General features: G+C 40.2%; 1 protein-coding gene across 1 annotated transcript in view; it reads right to left on the reverse strand.

The window, feature by feature from the left end:
• Positions 1-13,313: 13,313 nt before the first annotated feature.
• Positions 13,314-22,933, reverse strand: part of FAT3 (FAT atypical cadherin 3) — a 423,022-nt gene continuing 413,402 nt past the window's right edge. The window contains exon 28 of the mRNA XM_054088271.1: positions 13,314-22,620. Within this exon, the coding sequence (XP_053944246.1) occupies positions 22,001-22,620 (620 nt within the window). The 3' untranslated portion in view covers positions 13,314-22,000. The remainder of the gene's footprint in view (positions 22,621-22,933) is intronic.

The raw sequence follows: 22,933 nt of genomic DNA on the forward strand, positions 1-22,933 counted from the left end.
AAGGCTGTATGTAACTTAGCTAATATTATTTCAGCTTATTGGTACTGAGAAAATTACTATTTTATTTAGATGTATGACAGTAAAGTGGTGTTTTCCACAGACTGAGGGAACCATCACTGTGTTTCACAGAAGGCATCATAGATCCATGTCATGCCAGTCAGAGCTATTGTACAGAAAACTTAAGAGGGTAAAACAATGGGAATAGATTTTGTGAAAAGGAATATTCTAAGAAGTCCTGGGTAGTGGAGAATCCTGATGAGTGCTGCATGGGTGAAAAATCAGCCTCAGTGAAATATTATTCATTTTTAGTACTGAAAAGTATTAAGCATATAGCTTACATCAAAACTCCTCAATGACTCGATGTTTCAGCGGCTCTGGCAGGTTTGACAGCTGCATTTGAATCTATCTAATCAATGGAAGCTATAATTTATTCTGGGAGCATGTCACCCAGGTCAGTTGAACCCAGGAACTGTACAGAGTGTCTGAACTTCAGATGAACCTTTCCCAAGAACTTGGTGGCAGATGAAGTCAGCAATGGAAATTAATGTAAGTGAACTTCAATGCAACCAGATTTATGGTATCAGCAAGACAGTTATTAAAAATCTTAAAACATTTAGTTGAACACTGGATACAAATTGGACACAGCTACATATTCAAAAAGCATGGCTCAAAAATAGAGTTATGATTTCAACTGTAATATTGCAATTAATGCTGTGCAAAACAAATGTAATCAGATGGAAGGTTACCTGAACTCACATAGCTAAACCAAAAAAACAAGTAACTCTTTTAAAGAAATTTATACAGATTAGGTTAATACTGCCAGCTCACGTTGTAAGGAGGCAGTGAGTTTTGTGTTCCACAGTATATTAAATTATGAATGTAAGAACACATCATGACACTAACAACCCATATGTCCTGTCTCTGATGGTAACTAGATCAAGATGCTTAAAGAGAGAATATATGAAATAGAGTAACTGTCAGTATGTAATAATCTTTGTGAAGTCTCCTAGGATATACTTTAACCAGAGTTTTCATTCAAATGATTTCATCTAAAAGCCTTCAAGGGATGTGCGAAACATTTGCTTTTTGAACTTCACATCTGTTTGTATTTTAAACTCCATTTATGTTTTGGAATCCATAACTATTTAAGCAAAAAGTTTCACAAGTTATCTGTATGTAAAAAAGTTACTTTGTTCGGTTCATTTCAAAAGCATTGCTTAACAATGTCATTGGGTGTTTCTTATTCTATATTAGAAAGAATAGTGAATGGTTGTCTTGTAGGCATGTTCTCAGTACAAATGTTCAATGTTTCAAGTGTTTATAGATCATTGTCATAAAAAGTTTTGCTATTTCTCTCTAAGGTAAAATATTTTAATATACATTATCTTCCTGCATGGTAGAGTACCACTATTGCTGTCCTTTTCTGCACGTTCTTGCAGTTTAGCTATGTCTTATGTGAGATGGAGGACAAGAAAACCACAAAGAACTGAAGATAAAGGTGCTTTATGTATTTGGATAGAAATACATTTTTACTTCTATTTTCAATTGATTTCATAATAATTCCTAGTAAGGATTGGCTTTTAACAACTTCTAAACACTGTTGATGTTTCCAGAGGAAAGCTCATTTTCATAATGACTGCTCAAATTGACTCTTTTTTCTGATTTGTTTTCTGAATAAAAATATATCATTAGATCCAACTATACGCATTGTTGAAGTATTTTTTTGTAACATAAGGCATCTGGCACTAATCAACATAAAATTTTGTGACATTTTATCATGTAATTACACAGAATTGCGATAACCTTCTGCAATTCTTTGCAGTCAGCTTAAATTTTGACCGTCCTGAATAATTTTATTTTATTTGCACACTTTTGTGAATAATTTATGAATATGTTGAACAGCCCAAATTCTAGCAGAGATCCTTCTGAAATTATGTGTTTAACCTCTTTGTGATATTAAAACTCATGACCTTTACTCAACTTTTATTTCTGGCGTCTTAACCATGTTGTTCCCCAGAGGATCCTCTGTCTCCTCACACTAGCTTAATTTCTTTGGTGATTTTTTCTTGCAGGACCATATTGAAAGCTTCTAAAACATCCTAGGCACATTCGTTGACCTCTGTAAACAACTCAAGTAGATTCATGAGAGATTACTTCTATGAACAAAATCAGTGCTCTAATTCCATTCTCCATCATAGTTTCCAGTTGTTTGCTTAGTGCAGTGGTCAGCCTTACTGATCTGTAGTCACCTGCCAAGGGAAGTTGTGGATGCCTCCTCCCTGGAGGTGTTCAAGGCCAGGATGGGGACTTGAGCAGCCTGATCTAGTGGGAAGTGTCTCTGCCCATGGCAGGGGGGTGGAAGTAAATGATCTTTAAGGTCCTATCCAACTCAAACCATTCTATGATTCTATGATTCTACCTGGAGCTATCTATAAAATTTGGCATCACAGTTGCTGCCTTCCATTCCCCCAGTATTGTTGTTAACTAAATCAATAAGCTTAGCAGTTAGAAGTGCCGCAGATTTGTAACTGTCAGAACTCGTGGGGAAATTCTAGGAAAATCAGATATCAATTCACAATGGGACAATCCTGACCCACTAGTAAATGTGTTTAAGATAAAGTGAATGACCAGATGTGTCAGAGACAACATGAAGTGATACCAGTGTTCACACACCAGTGTTGTCTCTCTACAGATAGTACAGGGAAACATCTATAACCCTATTGAGGGTTACCCAATGCACAACTCACATGCATTTTAGGACATGTCCTGAGCTTAATGTTGCTTAAGGCTGAGACTACTTAGAGGGAAGTGTCATACATACTCATCTGATTGTTGCCCTCCTGGGCATCTGTTTATTGCCGCTGAGAGTTTCTTTTTTTCCCCAACACAGCACTTCTCTACCCGCAAGAATCATTGCTTTTTTGCAGATGCTGGACACTGGCTGTGTCTTTCTGGTGATACTTATGGTTTAGCCAGAGCAGCAAGAGATTGTTGTGTATTAGCCTTGTGCAGACTTCAGATGTGGAGCAGGCATCCATGCAGTGGGGTTTCTTTAGGTGTTCCAAGTCCTCACACAGCTTCTGAGTTCAGGTGAACTTTTACCAGAGTTACTATGGCCTTTTCTACAGTATTACACATGGAGGCAAAACCCTAGACAATACAGTCCCTAAATGCATTCAAGACTTACTGCACTGCTTCAGTATTTATTTTTTCTCCAATGTATTTAATTTGAAAATAATAGTGTTTTTGTTTTGGTTTGGGTCTTTTTGGTTTTTTTTCTGATGGAAATTAAAAACTCTAAACTTGATTTTTATTTTGGGGGTAGCATGGTGAACAGCAAAGAATTTGTCAGCACTGGAATGTGTCCCCAGCTTAGCCACAGACTTTAAGTATAATCCAGTTCCTAAATTCCTGTTGTAAGTAGATTGATTTGGTTCACCGAGAGTTAAGTATTTCCATACTAAGCTAAATTCTAATTATCCCTTATACTGTAAGTACTCCATTTATTTTTGGAGACAATCATACGTAACTTAGCAAAAGGGCAGCAAAATTATTGCAGTATTAATAAAAATGCATCACAACAGTTGGGAATAAACTATTAGGCTTTAAATCAGAGAGGTAATTACAGACCTATTATCCAATATGGCTACAGCTGCTCTGTGTATTTATACACACAATTGCTTTCACATATAAACCAGGAGGATTAGTATGAAATAATACCCATGAAAGAAAGTATTTATCTAGGGAGTTAGAGTAAGAGCAAAGATTTCCTTTCCATTCTAAGAAAAATGGAACCAAGCAGCTGCTTGGTTATTTTGGATTCTTGTTCTTGCTTGATAATGATTAAAAATGTTAAGAGCACCAAAATGGCATGTCAGGATAATAAATGAAGTTTTCTTTGTGAGCAGCATCTATCATCAGAATTTCTGTTCCTCTCAGCAGTACTTAGCTACTTATCAGAAATTTCTCCTTCCAATAAAGATTACACTATACTTGCTATTTCACATAAACCCTTTTTTCCCTCCCTTGAATACTGATGTCTTTTTCGTCGTAAAACTCTGGAAAGCCATAGAGGGATATGAGGAAAATAACCAGTGAGAAGGGATCTCACAAATTTTCCATTTTAACTGAGTGAAAATCCAAAGCCCAAGTAGGCAAAATGTTTATAGTTTTTCAGGAAATCACTACCAATATGTCTATGCAGTCCATTTGGTCTGGAGGCCAATTTCCTGTATTTCTGTTGTGGCCATGCACAAATGTTTCTACCACTCTTCTCCTCTCCAATGTGATATTCAACTGTGTTTTATCTTAATTCACAAGTTACATTTTCCAGTGCCACTTATTTACTGTTCACATTGCACTTTGGTTCACGGTTTCTGTGGGTACAGAAGTGTGTTTTAGCCACTCTAGTCTGCTTTCTCAGAAAGTTAAAAATAAACGAAACTAACTTGTTTAGGAGTAAAGTATTTGTTGCAATCAGGAATTGGGAGAGGGCAAAAGATGAAAAGATCCTGTATGTCTAGTTGTAGTTTCATAATCAGCCCCACTGCAGAGCTATCTAGCTTTTTCTTGCACTGCATTCGCAGAACAGATGCATTACCACTGTGTGCTTTAGGAAGAGATGCAACATATACTCCTGAAATAAAACCCCCACCAATCCCTTCAGGCAGAGAGAGGACAGGGAGGAGGAATGCCTCTGCTTATCACAGCCACTACAGGCACGCTGGCTGCTGACAGCACCATCTCATCATGTCCAGAGTGACGGCTCCCAGACAATTTGCTGCTCTCTGTGCCTAGATGATCCAAGTAGCTTACCTTTGAAAATAATTTGTAGGACAAAAGCAGATGTCCTGGGATCCTGCTGTAACAGAAAGCTGTGTTGTAACTGATGAAATGAGCCCAGTCTGAAGACAAGAAGAACCTCCTTGATGTGTGTAATAGAAATGACATAGTAATATGTGGTGTTACGGAGGCTGGTTGTTAGAAGGATAGCCTCACAGATGTAGGACATGTGGGAGGGGAACCAGGCATCAGGATGTGAAGGAAAGGGCATATGCAGGCAGTCGGCTGGTTAACCTTGCATACGTGCATTGGGCTTACATCAATGAGCCTGGTTTGTACAGAACAGCCCCCACTGCTATGACTCACCCAGGTCATGGCCAGAACCTCCAATCAGCCAAAATACTGCAGAGAAGATAGCTCCTTCAACTTGACTATTGTTCCCTCCTTGAACCTTATTTTAGCTAAAGTTGCCTTTTCATCCACAATTTCAATGCGGTTTCTCCGGGCTATTCTTTCCTTTCATCTTATCCTACTTCTTTTTTTATATGTTCTTCTGCTTTTTCATCCAGACAGGAAAGCGAAGATTAGAAAAAGGACAAGATTTCAAGTACCAACTGTTGCAAGGTTCAACCCTTCAGGAAAAGGGAAAAGAGAATATTGAGATGGCAACAACAAAAACACCCAAGTAAGCATGGAGATGTCTTTGTGCTGGAAAGAACTGACAGCTTCTACCTCACTACTTCCTTGGCTGGTAGAGAATTGTTGTTTGCCTGTCAAGTTGCGCAGTGATTCAGGAAGGAAGGCAGGAAGATATAGGAGAAAATGCATAGTACATTTCTTGGCAAATAAAGAAAGAAGGTGTAGGGGTACATTGTCTCCATCTTTGGCCTTGGATGTGATTCTATGATGTGAGGGAGAATTCAGAAGGGTCCTAAATCAACAGGGAGAAGGATTCTTTTGATTGCCATTGAGGCAGCTAACCAACAGCAAAGCATTTAATGGGAGTCATTTTTTGGACTGGATAAGTTTGAGATGTGTAAGTCAACGTACATTATTTCAGTATTGCCTGTCACATACTAGCTACTTGATTACACTTTCATAGAGTTTTAAATTATTGCACATTACTTCACAACTGGAAAGAGCAGCAGTGTTGACATCCTGTTGGAAGACAAGTTAAAAAGTGTGTTAAGGCATTCTGACTTGGCTATACTCAATTGTATAGCCGTAACTTAAAATACGCATCTTGAATTTTAAGTTTTTCAGGACTGTGATGGAACTAGGATGCATTGTTAGTCTGTAAGCTTTCAAGTTCTTAACAACACATACATGTTAAATGAGTAGCTGATCTTCTTCCAAATCCTGAGAAGCCATATTGAGTTTTTTAAGAGGCAATAACCCTGAAATTCAGAAACATATACATAGCTGACTTTATTCACCCTTATGCAAAATTCAGAAACTGCCTTCTGTCACTGAGGCCCATTAGATTGTGGCAGTGTCTTTCACAGAATCATAGAATCACCAGGTTGGAAGGGACTCACTGGGTCATAGAGTCCAACCATTCCTAACACTCCTTAAACCATGCCCCTCAGCACCTCGTCCACCCATCCCTTAAACACCCCCAGGGAAGGTGACTCAACCACCTTCCTGGGCAGCCTCTGCCAGTGCCCAATGACCCTTTCCATGAAAATTTTTTTCCTGATGTCCAGTCTGAACCTCCTCTGGTGGAGCTTGAGGCCATTCCCCCTTGTCCTGTCCCCTGACACTTGGGAGAAAAGGCCAGATCCCTCCTCTCCACAACCTCCTTTCAGGTAGTTGTAGAGAGCAATAAGGTCTCCCCTCAGCCTCCTCTTCTCCAGGCTAAACAACCCCAGTTCCCTCAGCTGCTCCTCGTAAGACTTGTTCTCCAGCCCCCTCACCAGCTTCATTGCTCTTCTCTGGACACGCTCCAGAGCCTCAACATCCTTCTTGTGGTGAAGGTCCCAGAACTGAATACAGTACTCAAGGTGTGGTCTCACCAGTGCCGAGTACAGAGGGAGAATAACCTCCCTGGACCTGCTGGTCACGCTGTTTCTGATACAGGCCAAGATGCCATTGGCCTTCTTGGCCACCTGGGCACACTGCTGGCTCATGTTCAGTCACTGTCAACCAACACCCCCAGGTCCTTTTCCTCTAGGCAGCTTTCTAGCCGGACTTCTCCTAGTCTGTAGCACTACATAGGGTTGTTGTGCCCCAAGTGCAGGACCCGGCATTTGGCCTTGTTAAACCTCATGCCATTGGTCTCAGCCCAGCGGTTCAGCCTGTTCAGATCCCTTTGCAGAGCCTCCCTACCCTCCAGCAGATCCACGCTTTGTGAGCACTTGCACAGCAATTGGTGCTGTAGTTCTGTGGGATGCAGCAGGAACACCTGACACAACAGTTTTCCCTATAACAAATCTCAAGATGTCGTTGTCGCACTGGTGCAAAATGTATTCTAATTTGAAGACCTAGCTAAAAGTCCCTACGCTGTTGTCTTTCTTGCTGCCAAGAGTGCAGCCGTGATCCTTCTTCACGTATCTGTGTATGGGAACATGCCAGAGCCCTTTTTCTTGTCTAAAACATTTGGAGTCAGAGCTTCTGTTGAGTAGTTTTGACAACCTGAAGTTTTTCTCTCTTCCATAGTTCCTGTAAACAGTGAGTAATTCTCCACATGATAAACTCTATTGCTCCCTAAAATTAGTCTCCTGTGAAGAAACCACGTCAAAGCAGTGATCTAGTGTCAAAAACATCTTTGGCTCAAGAAACCAAAGCAAACAAGAGAGAGGAAAAAAGAAAGAAAAGGAAAAAACACCTTCCCTGACAATTTGGAGGAGAATTTCTTTCTTCCTACAGAGTGCATGATGATTAATTCCTTTGCAAATGCTAAATTCTCTCAGAAAGTTTTTTGGAGTAATGTTGTTGGAAATCTTTTGCTTTTGATATTGCAGTCAATATATTGAAACAAGTCTGGATTAAAAATACAATTTAAGAGAGAAAAAAAGTGGATAGTGAGACAAGAAAGAAGTATTACTAGTGATGAATTAGTGCTCATAAATCAACTCCCTCTCCCTTAATGGTTAGAGTTCAGCACTTTTGCAGCTCTTGCAAGTCTTTTCTGGGGGGGTCTCTTCAGATGCACCAAAGGAGCTTCTGTATCTCACAGACCTTTCCTTTCTTCTCTATGAGATGCATAGATTTTGAACACATCGACTAGCTTTCTGTTTACCTTTTTGAGTGATCTGTCAGTTCTCTGACTTTTGTCTGAACAACACCTTAGCTTTTAGAGAGACAGGTGGAGACTGGCTTATGGACAGACAGGTTTAACATCACAGTGATCTAAAGATAGCTGTGATAGACACTCAATCCAAGCTATAAGTAAGTGATTTTTAGATGTTAATTCCCACCCTTACTACAGGTCTAGTCTGAAATAGACATTTTTTTGTTTTCTTTAGTAATTTTAACCTTCGTTTGATTACTAAATAAATAGAGCTCCCAATTTTGTTTTTTGTCAGTAAAATTTTTATCCCTGCTCTCAAATCAGTTCTGCAGTTTTCTGGATGCTTTACAGCTTTTCAACATCCCTTTTTTGAATTGTGAGGATTTGAATGAGTTTCCTAAAGCTGGAAATATGGGCACCCTGCTCCCATTTGGTATTTCCAATCTTATGCAGCCAAAGATAGTGTCACAGCCATAGATCAAGCTCCTACCATTACACTTAAAGTGTTTATTCAAGAGATTTTTTACTACATTATTATTTCTGAGTTCTTTTTACTGAGACATAATATCAGCTCACTGTTCCTCTAACTTGTAGAATTCTGTGTTCATTTGTCTCAGATAAATTACTCTGCTTTTATTTTAAAAAGTGCATCCTTCTGAAATGGTCCTGATTTCCTGTATGCTCCATTCTGTTCTGTATAACCAACCAGTTTACATAATTATTTACCATTCACATGATAGTAATTACACAAACAAAGACTTTTATACGTTTCCAGATCATTTTTATGAGTGAGATTGAGCCAAGACGACAGCTATTCTATGCTCTTCTGGAAACATATTTACTAGATTGATGATTCAAGATTGTTTCATTTAATACTACAAGTCTGATGCTTAAACTATTTAAGATGAACTTCTGTAACTTTATTCCTCCTTATAATGCTGGTATTTTTTCATCCAGTTATGTCAGCCTCATTCAACTCTAAATGCTGCACATATCTGTCTTCCCATGGTTTTTAGTTCACACAGAATCACACAGAATCACACAGAATCACACAGAATCACAAGGTTGGAAAGGACCCATTGGATCATCGAGTCCAACCATTCCTAACACTCCCTAAACCATGTCCCTAAGCACTTCATCCACCCGTTCCTTAAACACCTCCAGGGAAGGCGACTCGACCACCTCTCTGGGCAGCCTGTCCCAGTGCCCAATGACTCTTACTGTGAAAAATTTTTTTCTGATATCCAACCTGAACCTCCCCTGACGGAGCTTCAGGCCATTCCCTCTTGTCCTGTCCTCTGTCACTTGGGAGAAGAGGCCAGCTCCCTCCTCTCCACAACCTCCTTTCAGGTAGTTGTAGAGAGTAATAAGGTCTCCCCTCAGCCTCCTCTTCTCCAGGCTAAACAACCCCAGCTCTCTCAGCCGCTCCTTGTAAGACTTGTTCTCCAGCCCCCTCACCAGCTTTGTTGCTCTTCTCTGGACACGCTCCAGAGCCTCAACATCCTTCTTGTGGTGAGGGGACCAGAACTGAACACAGTATTCAAGGTGCGGTCTCACCAGTGCTGAGTACAGAGGGAGAACCTCTGTAGTTGAGACCTCATTCAAGCTAAGCTCCAGTTTTGCCCGTATTAGTTTAGAGCAGACTAATATGTAGTGTCTGTATCTTCGAAACCTTCTTATCATATTAATGAGGAACACAGCAACTCTACACACACAGATAGACTGTCAGACTGTATACTGTAGGGTTTGAAGGTCAGCCATAGAACTGGATGGACATGGCCAATGCTTTTGGATTGGGTGAAAATTGTCTGATTTAATGTGAATTATGGAAATTGCAAGGAAGAAGGAAGCAAGGAGATGATTGTTGACTTCTGAATTACCACACACCTGCATCTGCAGCCCAGCAGTGCTGCCAGTTAAACAGTGACTATCATTCAATTACCCTTCAAGCAGGAAAAGCATAGGATGAATGAGGGAAATAAGCTAATCAAGGAGAGCTGTGCTGAATCAGTTGCTTAAATGCAGACAACTAAACATGCAGTCTTCTAAGTCAAAGATGTAGGTATGAGGCTGCCAGATTTGGGATCTATAGTCTTATGCCTGATCTGTCCTTCCAGACTTTGGACTAGGGATAATTGTCAGCTGAAATGACACTAGAGCACTATATGTAAGCAACCAAATCCCACCGTAATTTTATTTAAATGTAGGTGTCTGTGGACAGCAAGGTATCTAAACTCTGATTATAGTTAGTTGCGATCTAGTCAATAGTCAATTACTCTTGACAGAGACTGAACTACCCAATCCCCTGTCCTTAAGGACAAAATAGTTTACAGCATTTTTTTTTCGTCCTATATGTTGAAAATAGAATGTAATTAAAATTGGACTCAGTAACACTACACAGGGGAATAGGTTATAAAGGACTATGTATTATACAGTTTCATTCTAATATATTCTAAACAGTAAGGATAATAATAATTTGATGTAACATCTTTTGGGTTAGAATAAAGCTAGGCAGGATGTAATATTCAAGGAAAGAGTATTCAAGGAATACTTACAGTGCTAGCAGAGATGACAACAAAAATCCAAGTTCCTTCTAGTGTGTCTTGGGGCTGTCAGAACCCAGTGCAACATAACGGGACCAACCACAGCAGCTCAGGCAGAGTTATATTATGCTCAGCCTAAAGGAAAGAGATATTGGTACCAGAGGTGCCAGGTTACTTGGTAAAGTGGTGAGGTCTCAGAAACTCATGAACCTATAATAACTGGTTCATAACTGTAGGCCACTGGAGAAAGCAACATTCCTAAGATCTTCCATGTTTTTAAGAGAGGGACCGAAGACAAACTGAGTTTCTTGTCAACCTTACTAACCCTGAGTCCTGAGAAGGTCTCCCTGCTGTCTCAGGGGCACTGGTGTACAACTTGAGTATTGCTATGTGTGGATACTTTCAACAGCAGACAATAAGACAGCATCTCTTAGCAAAACTTTGAAATGGAAACCAGGCCCTAATCAGAACATTGTCTTCTTGCTTTAGGAATAACATTTTTTTTTTCATAAAGTAACATAGTTTTGAGGTTTGCATTCATTAATACTACTAAAACTGAACAGTAAGCAGAGATGATGCAATGTAATTTTCTGAGGACCTACTAAATAAAATATATATGTTATATATGTTATATATATATGTTATATATAATTATGTTTCTAATAATTAATGAAAAGCAAATAATATATATACACAGCAAAGGAGGAATTTCAGTAGAATAGAAAACATATTTTATTTCTTGGGACAGAAAGCACAGAAATAGATAAATCACATGACAAAGTCAGTTTGGTCTCTTAAATTCTCCCAATATCTCATATATTCTAGCCCCTAACCCTATTAATGGCTCCATTCTGACTTCTCTCCAGTTTGCTAATTTCTCTCTTGTATGAGTAAATATACTTAAAACAATCGCATGAAACAATGATTCCTGATACTAAATTATGTACTGGAGGTGAAATCCATAGGATCCAAGTAGAAGTTCATGCTTGAATTTATCATCTGGAATCCTTAATGATCACCGAAGACAAATAACATCTCAGCTACTGTCCTTCTAAAGTAGACATTAACAATAGATTAGATGACTTTGCATTCTGGGTACTTGATGCGAAGGATGACTGGATCAAGTGGAGGCAAGGCCAGCGTAGGTCTCTGAGGGTAGATTGACAGGAATCTTCCCCCCTTGACTGCATCGTGGTCTTTGCTGGGAAGGAAACACAAGGCAATCTGTTTTGCACTGGAAGCCCTGCAGACAGCAGCCACGGTATTCCGGGTATTAATCATTGACCAAAAAGATGCATAGAAACCCTGCATTGCTATAAATGAGATGGTGAATAGTCGAAACTTGGTATCCTTACAACTTGTCAATTCACCCCTAACAAGAAGTAACATAACAATTTCAGGAGAAAACCTTCCTGTGCTTCTATTTAGGCAGTGGTAATGGCCCAGCTCCTGGATTACAAATGCCCCATTCTCAGAAGGGCCTTGTGAAGTTACTGAAAAAAACAGGAGTGACCTAGTGAACTTAACAAAACCAGCACACCACTTTTTATGTGTATTAATGCCAAAATACTTGTGCTGTTTGAATTCTCACACACTTTTTTAAAGATGTGATCAACTTATTGTGTTAACAGTAATTAATGCAATTAATTTTCTGTGTTTTTTTAAATAAAAAGAGAGTTGAAAAAAAAAAAAAAGGTTGTCTTCACAGTTTCTCTTTCTTATTCTCTGTATAAATGGCCTTGTAAACGCTCTCACATAACTCCTCAGTAGGTTGTATCAGACAGCTGCTTTCACTGCTTGGCCAGTTTACAGCAGCATTTCTCTCTTGAAAGTGATTCATGACATGTCTGAGGAAGCCAAGAACTAGCCAAGTGGGACAGCTGGAATCAGCTTCTGTGCAGCTGGTTCTTTGTACCTTCTTTCTTCACTAGGCAATAACTTCAAAGTAGCTGTGTCCACAGAGCTTGTTGGATTTGCCCCTAGCTTGTACTGGAACACATCTCCCACAGGAGCTGCCAGTGGCTGTCCAATTGCTCTAGTGGGAGTTCAGATTAGGTGTGTTTTAGAAAGTTATTCCAAAGATGCTGGAAGCTAAAAGCCATACCAAATTGGCAGTGGACTCAACTCATATGCCTGTGAATTAAGACTCCCTTAATTGGCTTGCATTTGGTCATCTCTGGCCATATCTCACCCATAAAGAACGTGGCAGTGGCCTTAGGGACACTGTAGGGTTTTCCCGCCTGGGGCTGGTCACCACATCTCCATCTGTCTGGATCATGTAAGGAGCTCTATGCTAGATGACGTCTCCTCCACTCCAGAAGGAGGAGTGTGAGGGTTTCATGTGCTGGTAGGAACTGTCTCTGGAAGCCTAGAAAAGCAAATTTAACTGCAGATATGAGCTAAACAAATGTACAGAAAGACCCTTGCTACTGCTGGGGAGAACATACACCTCAAAGAGTTTAACTAAGAGGAAGATCCCTAAGTTTACCTTCTGCTACAATTTCCTTCTCTCCTCTCCTCTCCTCTCCTCTCCTCTCCTCTCCTCTCCTCTCCTCTCCTCTCCTCTCCTCTCCTCTCCTCTCCTCTCCTCTCCTCTCCTCTCCTCTCCTCTCCTCTCCTCTCCTCTCCTCTCCTCTCCTCTCCTCTCCTCTCCTCTCCTCTCCTCTCCTCTCCTCTCCTCTCCTCTCCTCTCCTCTCCTCTCCTCTCCTCTCCTCTCCTCTCCTCTCCTCTCCTCTCCTCTCCTCTCTTCCTTGAGGCATGTGACTCCTGCTTGACAAGAGGTAGGGGGTTTCTAAATCGCTCTCTGAACTGCAGAGAAAGCCACGATCATTGCACTGATCTTTTCCTCCACTGCACGGTGAGGTTTGAGGGCAGGTGAGAGGAAAAGTGGAAGCAAGAAGGGTGCTACTAAGCAGGAAAAAGTCTTTGATCTGAAAATCAATACATTCATAGATAGGAAGGACAATCTCTCTCTTTACATGGAGATGACTGATCCTTAGACTAGTGCGACAGGACCCAAGTGTTTCTGAAGGACTGGAAATGCCACAGATTTAATTCTAATTTCCATGTTGTTTTGAATTACAGATGTTTCTGTGGAAATAAAGAAAAAAACAACTGTGTGAAAAAAAAAAACCCAGGTCTAGTGAAATCGCTAGAGCTGTGGTTCAGTGTCTGTTCCTTTTCATTTTCTTCTCATTACATGTTATCTTCTTAGTTTTAGACCACAATGGCTTCTGCTGCTGTGTGACTTTTTACTCCCTGGCTACACTGCAGTGTTACTGGGGATAGGTGTTTCCCATCATGCTGGACTGATTACCCTGCAAGTTTACACACTCTGTTACTGTAATACTTGGAAAGAAGAAATAGCTTATTTTTGGCCCAAATTAAGGGGACAACCAGTGGTGGTGCTTCCATTTTTCACAGGACACATATGTGTGTTTCAACCTGTTTGCCATCTCAGTTCTCACCTTTTCCATCCTAAAGGAAATACCGGTGTCATTCCCTTTCTCTCCTTTGGACATTAAACAAAGGTAAGAATTTTAAGGTGATAGTCTTGAATGTTCTCCAGTCTTACTTCCTTGTATACTGCTCTGTTCTCTCTCACTATACCAGTGAGCTTTGGTGAACCTCCATGCGACCTCTGCTGCAACAAATACTTCATTGAGACTGTGTTAAACTCCATTGGAAAAGGTGGAAAGAAGAGCTCCTCTACAACTCGGGATATAGAAATAGAAAAATAAATAGGAAATAGGCTAAAGCAAGGGTCTCATCCATTCTAGGAAAAAAAATGAGGAATTCTTGGGGGAAGAGAGACTTCTGATGGTGACTGTGATGGTGATGTTTTGTGTTTCCATAGCTTAACCTTCTGCTTCAGGAATGGCCATAAAGGGTATTTGTGCCCTGGCTGATGGGCTTGTTTCAAAGCCAGCTCTGGGTCTTACATGTTTTAATGGGATACCATGCTGCAGGCAGCATCCCTCCCCCCTGCAGTGTGAATTGTCCTCCTGGCTGCACTGTGGCAGGGCATTCAAAGAGCTCTGGAAGAAACATCTCCCCTTCTTTTTACACTGCAGCTGGGCTAGCCCTGTTTCAGTCCAGCGCAGCTGGGGAAGTTTAGGCTATTGAGTTAAACAGATGTAACGAAGGAGAAGTAAATGTGGCATTCCTGAATGCAACCTCCTGAGCAGACTGAGCATCATTCCTAACACAACGATGGCTCTTTTCTGAGGCAGTGCTTACACACCTGAGATTTCCCACCTGAATTTGTCCCAGCTGATCCCAGCCGCCAGCCATGACACTGGATAATGGAGAAATCCATAGCAGGATGCTGCTTTGTGTACCCATCCCTTGTACTCCTGCTAAGCAACTAACACAGGACAGCTGGATTGTCCCATGAAATTGTCTCAACTGATGAAGCTCACTGTCTACATGATGTGATGATGTCTTTTACAACATTTGAGGATGTAGATTATATTCAGCAACTGACTTAGCGCACACACACCAGCACACACACACCAGCTAAGCAACTCTTAGCAAGAGAGCTATGCAATGCATGTAGGGGGCCCTACAGAAGAATTGCCACGTCCATCAGAGAAGGACTTGGGGGTGCTGGTCAATAAGAAGCTCGACATAAGCTGGCAATGTGTGCTTGCAGCCCAGAAGGCCAACCGTGTCCTGGGCTGCATCAAAAGAAGTGTGGCCAGCAGGGCGAGGGAGGTGATTCTGCCCCTCTAGTCCTCTCTTGTGAGACCTCATCTGGAGTATTGTGTCCAGTTCTGGAATCCTCAATGTAAGAAGGATATGGAGCTGTTGGAATGGGTCTAGAGGAGGGCTACAAGGATGATCAGAGGGCTGGAGCACCTCCCATATGAGGACAGGCTGAGGTGAGTTGGGCTTGTTCAGCCTGGAGAAGAGAAGGCTCAGAGGAGATCTTATAGTGACCTTCCAGTACCATCCTTCCAGAACGGGGCTACAGGAAAGCTGAGGAGGGACTGTTCTTAAAGGCTTGTAGTGATAGGAAGAGGGGCAATGTGTATAAACTGGAGAGGAGCAGATTTAGACTAGACATCAGGAAGAATTTCTTGACTATGAGAGTGGTGAGACACTGGAACAGGTTGCCCAGGGATGTTGTGGCTGCTCCATTCCTGGAAGTGTTCAAGACCAGGCTGGATGGGCCCTTGGGCAGTCTGGTTTAGTGGGATGTCCCTGCCCATGGCAGGGGGGTTGGAACTGGATGATCCTTAAGGTCCTTTCCAACCCAAACTATTCTATGGTTCTATGATTCTGTGTAAAAATGAAATCAATTTGAAGAATCCAAAAAGTAGCATTTCCTGCAATCCTGTACAGAGACAATGACATGCCACATTCCTTGTAGACCTTGTGTCTTATCTTGCTCCCTACTTTTAAAGTAGGAGAAACCCCAAGAAATAGTCAACACAGCTGGGCTTTTCTTTTTGTTTACTTGGAAAACTTGTTTTAACCATCAACTTTAGCAAATTTTGGCAGTTACAAACCTGTACACTTTTTTTTTGTTGTTTTGTTTTTATAGCAAAAGAACACAAGACAATACTGCCAACAGCAATAATGAAGGAACAATCAGTTTTCAGATGAAGGACTATACCCACTCAAAGTGATAAACCCTCCCTTTTGCATAAGGTTGAATTTCTTGTCATGGGAGAAATGACATCTCAGAATACCTACTTGAAATGGCATAAAAATCATATCTCCAGTTTTTTGTGCAAAACACATTCATTTAAAAAAAGTCAATAAAAACCATCTTCTTAAAAACAGAAAAAAGTTAAACAAAAAGAGCTGAATCCAAAGAAAACTTACAGTACATTTTGAAATGATTAAAAAGTTTTCAAATCTAAAAATTGTTTTTTGTTTTTTTTTTTTGCTGTTACCTTAAAATTTTAAACCAACTTTGATGACTCTTCAGAATTATATCAAACAAACAAAAAAAAAAATTAAAGCAACCTGATTGGCATCAAATATCTACAAAAGCCTGGTAACTTGAAACCATTATATACATTATTTTATAAACTTTTTAAAACACCAAAACATACATCTTTTACAAACCAGCCTGCTTGTGACAGGTAAAATTTACAAGACAATCTTTTCTGATACAGTGCTTTAAAGAGAACTGCTTTCACTCCTAAACACCTTTGTCACTTCCTGAAAAGCGGCAGTATGGGCTCGTTGCATTGTTAAATGACAGCAATTCAGGTATTCCTACGACAAAAGAACGCTACAGTTCTGAGGGCTCCGATCTCTTTCTATAATACAGTTCAAGTGCACTCTTAACACTGGTAAAGATTACTTATGGCCTTTGTGTAATACCACATATTTGCAATTATTGCTTTTCATTATTACATAAAGAAATGAATTAAATGTCATTTCCTCCCCATCCACCCATCCCTTGGATGATGCAGCTAATTTACTAACTGAATGGCCCTTCTGATAAAGGAGGTGTTAAATGTCAAGTTTATGAAACACAAGCTAAAAGCCATGGATAATGGGCAATAATCTAAATTTCTAATGTTCAAACCACAGTTTGGTGTATTGAGAGTAACAGAGATGCAAACAGGCAAAAAGCACAGTTTTACTGCATGGTAAATGACGTAAACCATCAGAGAATGAACGTGAAGATGGAATGCTTTTGTTGGAAACCTATGAAATGTCCATTATTACTCAGTGAATAGCTCCAAAAAATACCAACAAAGTGCAGATGTACTTTCAGTGCTTGTTTTAAATACCTGGTTTTCTCCATTATTAAGGATGCTATGTGTTCAAACAAAGCTTAGAAGAACTGGTCCAGGGCACCTTCAGCTCTCTCTGCCATCACTGCAATTATTAACAGCTATAAGGATACACTATACCATCCATTTAGCTTTTTCAAGCAGGAACTTGATGAAGAGAAAAGCTGCATTCTTAACCATTTCTCCCGCCCAGCCTTCATTTTTCTTTACAATGGAATTTATATTGAGCCAAGAGCAACAATTTTTATGTCATATTCTCAAAGTTTACCACCCACCTGACTCGTAGAAATAGCAGGCTGCTACCTTCCCAGTAATCAGCATCTCAGTGGCACGTGTTTCCTCACTGCACTGCACCTACTCTGAATTTCTGACTGAAGAGGGTAACAATACAACAAGGCCAGCACTACTTCAGATTACACTAGAGAATTTAGAAAAGGTGACAAAATATATTTCAGGACCAAAATTCAACTTGTCTGTGGGACTTGCAGAGGGGGTGAGCCTGCTTGAGAGATGGAGCACACAACTTCATGACTTCAGGGAAACAGTAGTAATAAAAAGCCTTTGACTCCTTCTAGCCTTATATTGCAACTATAGGCTAAGAAAACACGTGGGAAAACTCAAGATCAAAGACGTCACCAAGCTTTAGGAAAATAGCTTGACTGCCTTGAAATCACAGCACGGTAATGCATCTCTGCACTGCAACATCTCCCTGGTTGCCTTCCTAAGCTGTGTCCTTTACGAGGGTCCTATAGGAAGACAACTTTAAGGTGATCTTCTAGCGGGGTGGTCCATTTGGCCTCATGGGATGGATATGTTGCTGTGTCTCCTTGGTATCACCTTTGGCTCTTCGTCCTACTACAAGATACTGACTCAGGACAGTAATCACATCCAGTATCTAAGATTTTGTGAGGGGGTTTCCATTTTTTTTTGCTTTTCTTTTTAATAGGATGTTTATAATGCAAAAGCAAAATACCTAACATATTTGAGAAAGGTGAGTAAGCCTAATTTCTCCTTTTGCACAAGGCCACTAATGTGGTATTGGCAGCATAAAGTAAGTTGTTAGCTACTTTAAGGCTCTTTCCATTGCCGGAGTTATCAAAAAGGCTGTCAATGGGCACGACATTCTCAACCTTATCAAAATGCAGACAACAAGCACCCTTTTACTCAGACTTATGCACCTTTGGCAAAGTCAGTGGTTTCTGATCCAAAGATGTATTTGCATTTTAATAAGTTTCTTACTTATTTTGTTTTTGTTTTTTTTTTTTTCTTTTTCAAAAAGCAAAGACTCTCATGATCCTAAAGGTTATAATCTATTGACACTCAGAACATACTTTATTAAGTCTACGAAAACCTTTCCTACAGATGATTCCAAAAGAAAATACCGTTTAGTGGAGCCACCTACAGGAATGTGAACTGAAATACAGACACATAGGATAAGCAGAGCTGTGAGAGGATGCTCTAACAAGACCAGGGATTTGGCAATGACAGCAGCAGCAATATAAAAAGCATCGCATGGTAGAAAAAGAATTATATCTTGGATGAAATAATGTCAACACTAATTCTTACATTAGGTTATGAAAATGTTGTTATAGTCCATGTTAGGACATTATGGCTTGCCCAGAGCATTAATTAAAAAGAACATAAAATGGCTTTGATTAACAAGAGAGATGTTAATATGAAAATATTGTTCCCTAAGAGGTATTTCACTTTCAGTCAACATTTGGGTCTTATCACTATCAAAAAGAGCCACAATAAAAGCAGAAAGGCCACAGAAGTACCAATACTCAGAGAGGGGCATCTGTTTGAAGATGGACTAGGCCTATTCGATTGGAAGGGGAGATATTGAGGTATAGAAATCATGAGTGAGACAGAGAAGGCTGGATGGGTGATCCTTGGCACCTTCCCAACAGCAGTTTAATAAGTAGATGCTTAGTGGAATGAAATGGCAACAACATCAAAACAGAAAATGTACTATACATTGTATTTATGCATATTTTACTAGTAAAACTCACTACCAACAATATATTACTGAGGCAACAACCTTGGTAAAAACCATTGATTTTTTTTTTTTGTATGGCAATTGCTAGGTTCCCATACTGTTTTCCCTCAGAGCACTTTTGATATGTCCCAGTAAAGTTTTGATATCGGTATTTCAGGCTTATCTTAATCAAGAATTTTTACTACAGAAAACAGATGAAAAGTACACTTCATAACTAGCTTGGGGCTTGAGCAGAACCAATTGTATAATGGATAAAAATGTCTCACACCAAAACTGAGCAGGAGCAAACCCCATGTAAACTGCAGCCCGATGTTACGAGAGCATTAAATTCTCAGAAAGTCATACTAGCTTTAAAATTGCAGCTAAATTTGCAGCTTTATTTTTCAAACTGAGATGTTTCTACTCTTGAAGAGACATCCACCTAATTGCACCTGCCTTCCTGCAATATAGATTTCATGAACAAAGCAAATCATCCTCTATCTGTGCCCCTAGACTTGCCAACCCATTTCATGGCTTATTGGCAAATCCCTTGGTTCCTTGCAATCGCGATACAAATTTCCGTATTTTTTTCTTCTTGAAAACATGGGGATAGTAGCAGGGAAAAGGGACCGAAACATACCATGAGCACATTCAGAATATATCACTGTTACAGAAGCATGTTCACTTTGAAAAGACCAAGTGACATTCATAAATTCAAAGGACAGGAACTATTTGTAGACAAGTACTTAATAATACTTGTATGTGCAGTACACAGTCTTTCTGAAAGTTCGCTGAATTTATTCATGTACCTGTTTAATGAGCTGTTTTCTAGTGAAGAATTGCTGCATGATCACAAAGAAAATATCTATACCAATCTTTCACAGCTATATTAGCTGTTGGAGGGAAGCAGCAACATATCATACCTACACTGAGAATTTCAGAAATCCTGCCTTATTAAAAGTGTTACAAGCTGCAATTATTTAAATTACATTCTATTAATTTTTTTTTGGGGGGGGTGGAAGGGGAGAATTTGTGAATAAACAATTCCTGTACGTTAAGAAAGGATCCACAATTTAGTTTTGAGTGAAACTCAAAGTTGGTCAAGACCATGTTGCCCTGTAATACAGCTACTGAAACGATTCTGTTAAGATGTTTGACCAAGAGACGGGACATGGAAAACAGCAGAGGAAATCTGTTAATGAATGTGTTCATCTATAACAATGATTTATGTATTCAACAGCTTTTCAGAATGACTGGATTATGTGTGAAAGGCATGGATGAAACTCCAGCAGTAACGCAGACTGCAAACTCATATTCACCGTGTAAGGTATACAGATGCTGTAAAATGCAGCAGTAAAAACATTTCCATAGTACCAAGCAAAGGATATGTATAATCTGCTTTAATACAGTGAGTGAAAATCCCATATTTCCATATCACACTTTACTGCTCAGGCCATTTACTCAGATCAGGCCGAGGGAAGCATGAAAGCATACTGATGCCATGGTTTTCCTCATCCCACAATATTCTAAAGTCCGCAGACAACCTTTGGAAGTCCTCAAATCCTAAAAAAATCACACATCTACTGGAAAATCTGGGGCTGGATATTTGGCTGCAGCCCATCTGTGCAGTTCCACTGACTGTGTCAGTTTACAACAGCTGAGAACTCATTCCATAAACTCTAAGGATGGATATGGGCCAAATGACATTAAGCTAACTATTTGAGGTTACAGTAGCATTATATGCAACTGAATTGCAACTAATTTTACTGCAATAATTGTAGCACAATGCCTGCTGTTAAAGAGGCCATTGCCCAAGCAAGGAATTTCAATAAAATCAGCAGTGCTTTGTAAACAGTTATGTTTCCTGATGTTTTCACATACATGTGTACATTGCATTCCACGGAAGCTAAGCATATGCAGCTGGAGCAAAGCCGGGCTACTACTAGGTCAAACTCTGACATTTCTCCAAGTCTTCATGGGTGAAGTTATGCACACATCCCTGATGTCCGGTTTTAAAGAATGGCAACCAATGTAGGCCAATTTGGATAAATATATGCTGTATACATGTTGCTCTATATGCACATGAAACAGAATGAAATGCTGTGTAAGAAAAACAAGTACAGATAAATATTTATCGAAAAATACATGGTTGCTTGTCTTTGATAGGTCAATCTGTAAATGCTCTCTTTTTCAGTCATTTGACCTGTTGCATACAGCAGCCTCTGCAATCAATTGCTTTCACTCTTTCGCTACATAAAATTTTGTACAACAATATGCCTTGGAATGATCGATACCAGTTCCTTAACACCGTGGGGAGATCATAACATCATAACATCGTAACACTTTTAATAATACAAAAAAAAATTCCAAACTTTAGGGGAGAGAAAGAAATCACTTTTCTGTTATTGTTCTCCCTGCCTCAAAAGCTGAGTTTTACTCTTGCTAATAAATAGAAGGTACATAATCTCCAGATTGTCTGTAACGATTTTGCAATGTATAATACTTCAGATAATTGATCTCTTCCTGTCTGCACATACAGTATCATTTGTGAACAAGTTAATAGTGGGTTATACCGTGTTTTTGCCTTTCCCAATATATATAGATACACATTCAGCAAAATTCTTCTCAATATTTATACTATTAATTGGACCAAATGACAAACAAAAAACAAAAAGAAAAAGAGGAGGGAGAAGAAGGGAGCATCCTTTACACTTGCGTCTGATGCTGGGTCTCCACAAATGGAATGTGAACATTTTCTAGTTTGAGTTCCTCCACGCTTTCATAGTCACTCATGGCTACTTCGGAGTCATCAAAGCCACAACTGGCTGAGACATCAGAGGAGGAGGCATCTAGAGAGTTGTGCAAGGATAAGGGCATCTTACCTGCACTAACATTTTCTGTGTTCTGGCTTGGGCCAACAGCAAAAGTACTAAACTCGTTCCCAGTCTGAGACCCTGTGGTGTCCGTCTCGTTGGGGAACTGGTGAGGAGGGAGGTATTGGCTGGGGTGGAAATGTGGCCGTCGCCTGCAATCAGGGCTGAGCGTACTTGCCATTGAGACTGGTTGTGAGGGTGGAAGGGCTTCATAATGGTCCGGATAATCCTCTGGAAGAGGAGGTGGTAACTGGTCCTGGCTTAAAAACTCCTCTTCGTGAGGGGGAGGGTAGTCGCTGTCAATGTCATAACCACCAAGGTAGTAATCTGTTTCCAGCTCTCTCGTACTGCCATGATGAGCTGAGCCTCCATCTGCCATCTCAAAGTTGGGCACTTCCTCAATATCGGACAACCGAGCACTTGGCATCCAGTCAGAGGTATCCCAATGATACGCTGCAGGAAAGAGAACCACAGCACTCTGTTAAGATGGGGCTGCTAGGATGGGGCTGCTAATGAAGGGTCCTGCATGCAGTTGCCTCCTAGTCCTCACAGCATGTTCAAATCACAGCATGCGCCACAGGCCATCGACAAAGGTCAGCCATGCTCTGACCAGAGGGGCAGGGGAGGAAAAAAAATTCTATTATGATGCTAATAAGCAAAGAAACACAACAGGACGACTCTCAGGCATTTTAGGATGCTACTGGGTTGTATTAGAAACTATGAGGCCAAGAAATCAAAATGACAAAAATCTCAGAATTAATGCTTT

The sequence above is a fragment of the Cuculus canorus genome, chromosome 1 (assembly GCF_017976375.1).
Source record: "Cuculus canorus isolate bCucCan1 chromosome 1, bCucCan1.pri, whole genome shotgun sequence".
NCBI classification, from domain to species: Eukaryota; Metazoa; Chordata; class Aves; order Cuculiformes; family Cuculidae; genus Cuculus; species Cuculus canorus.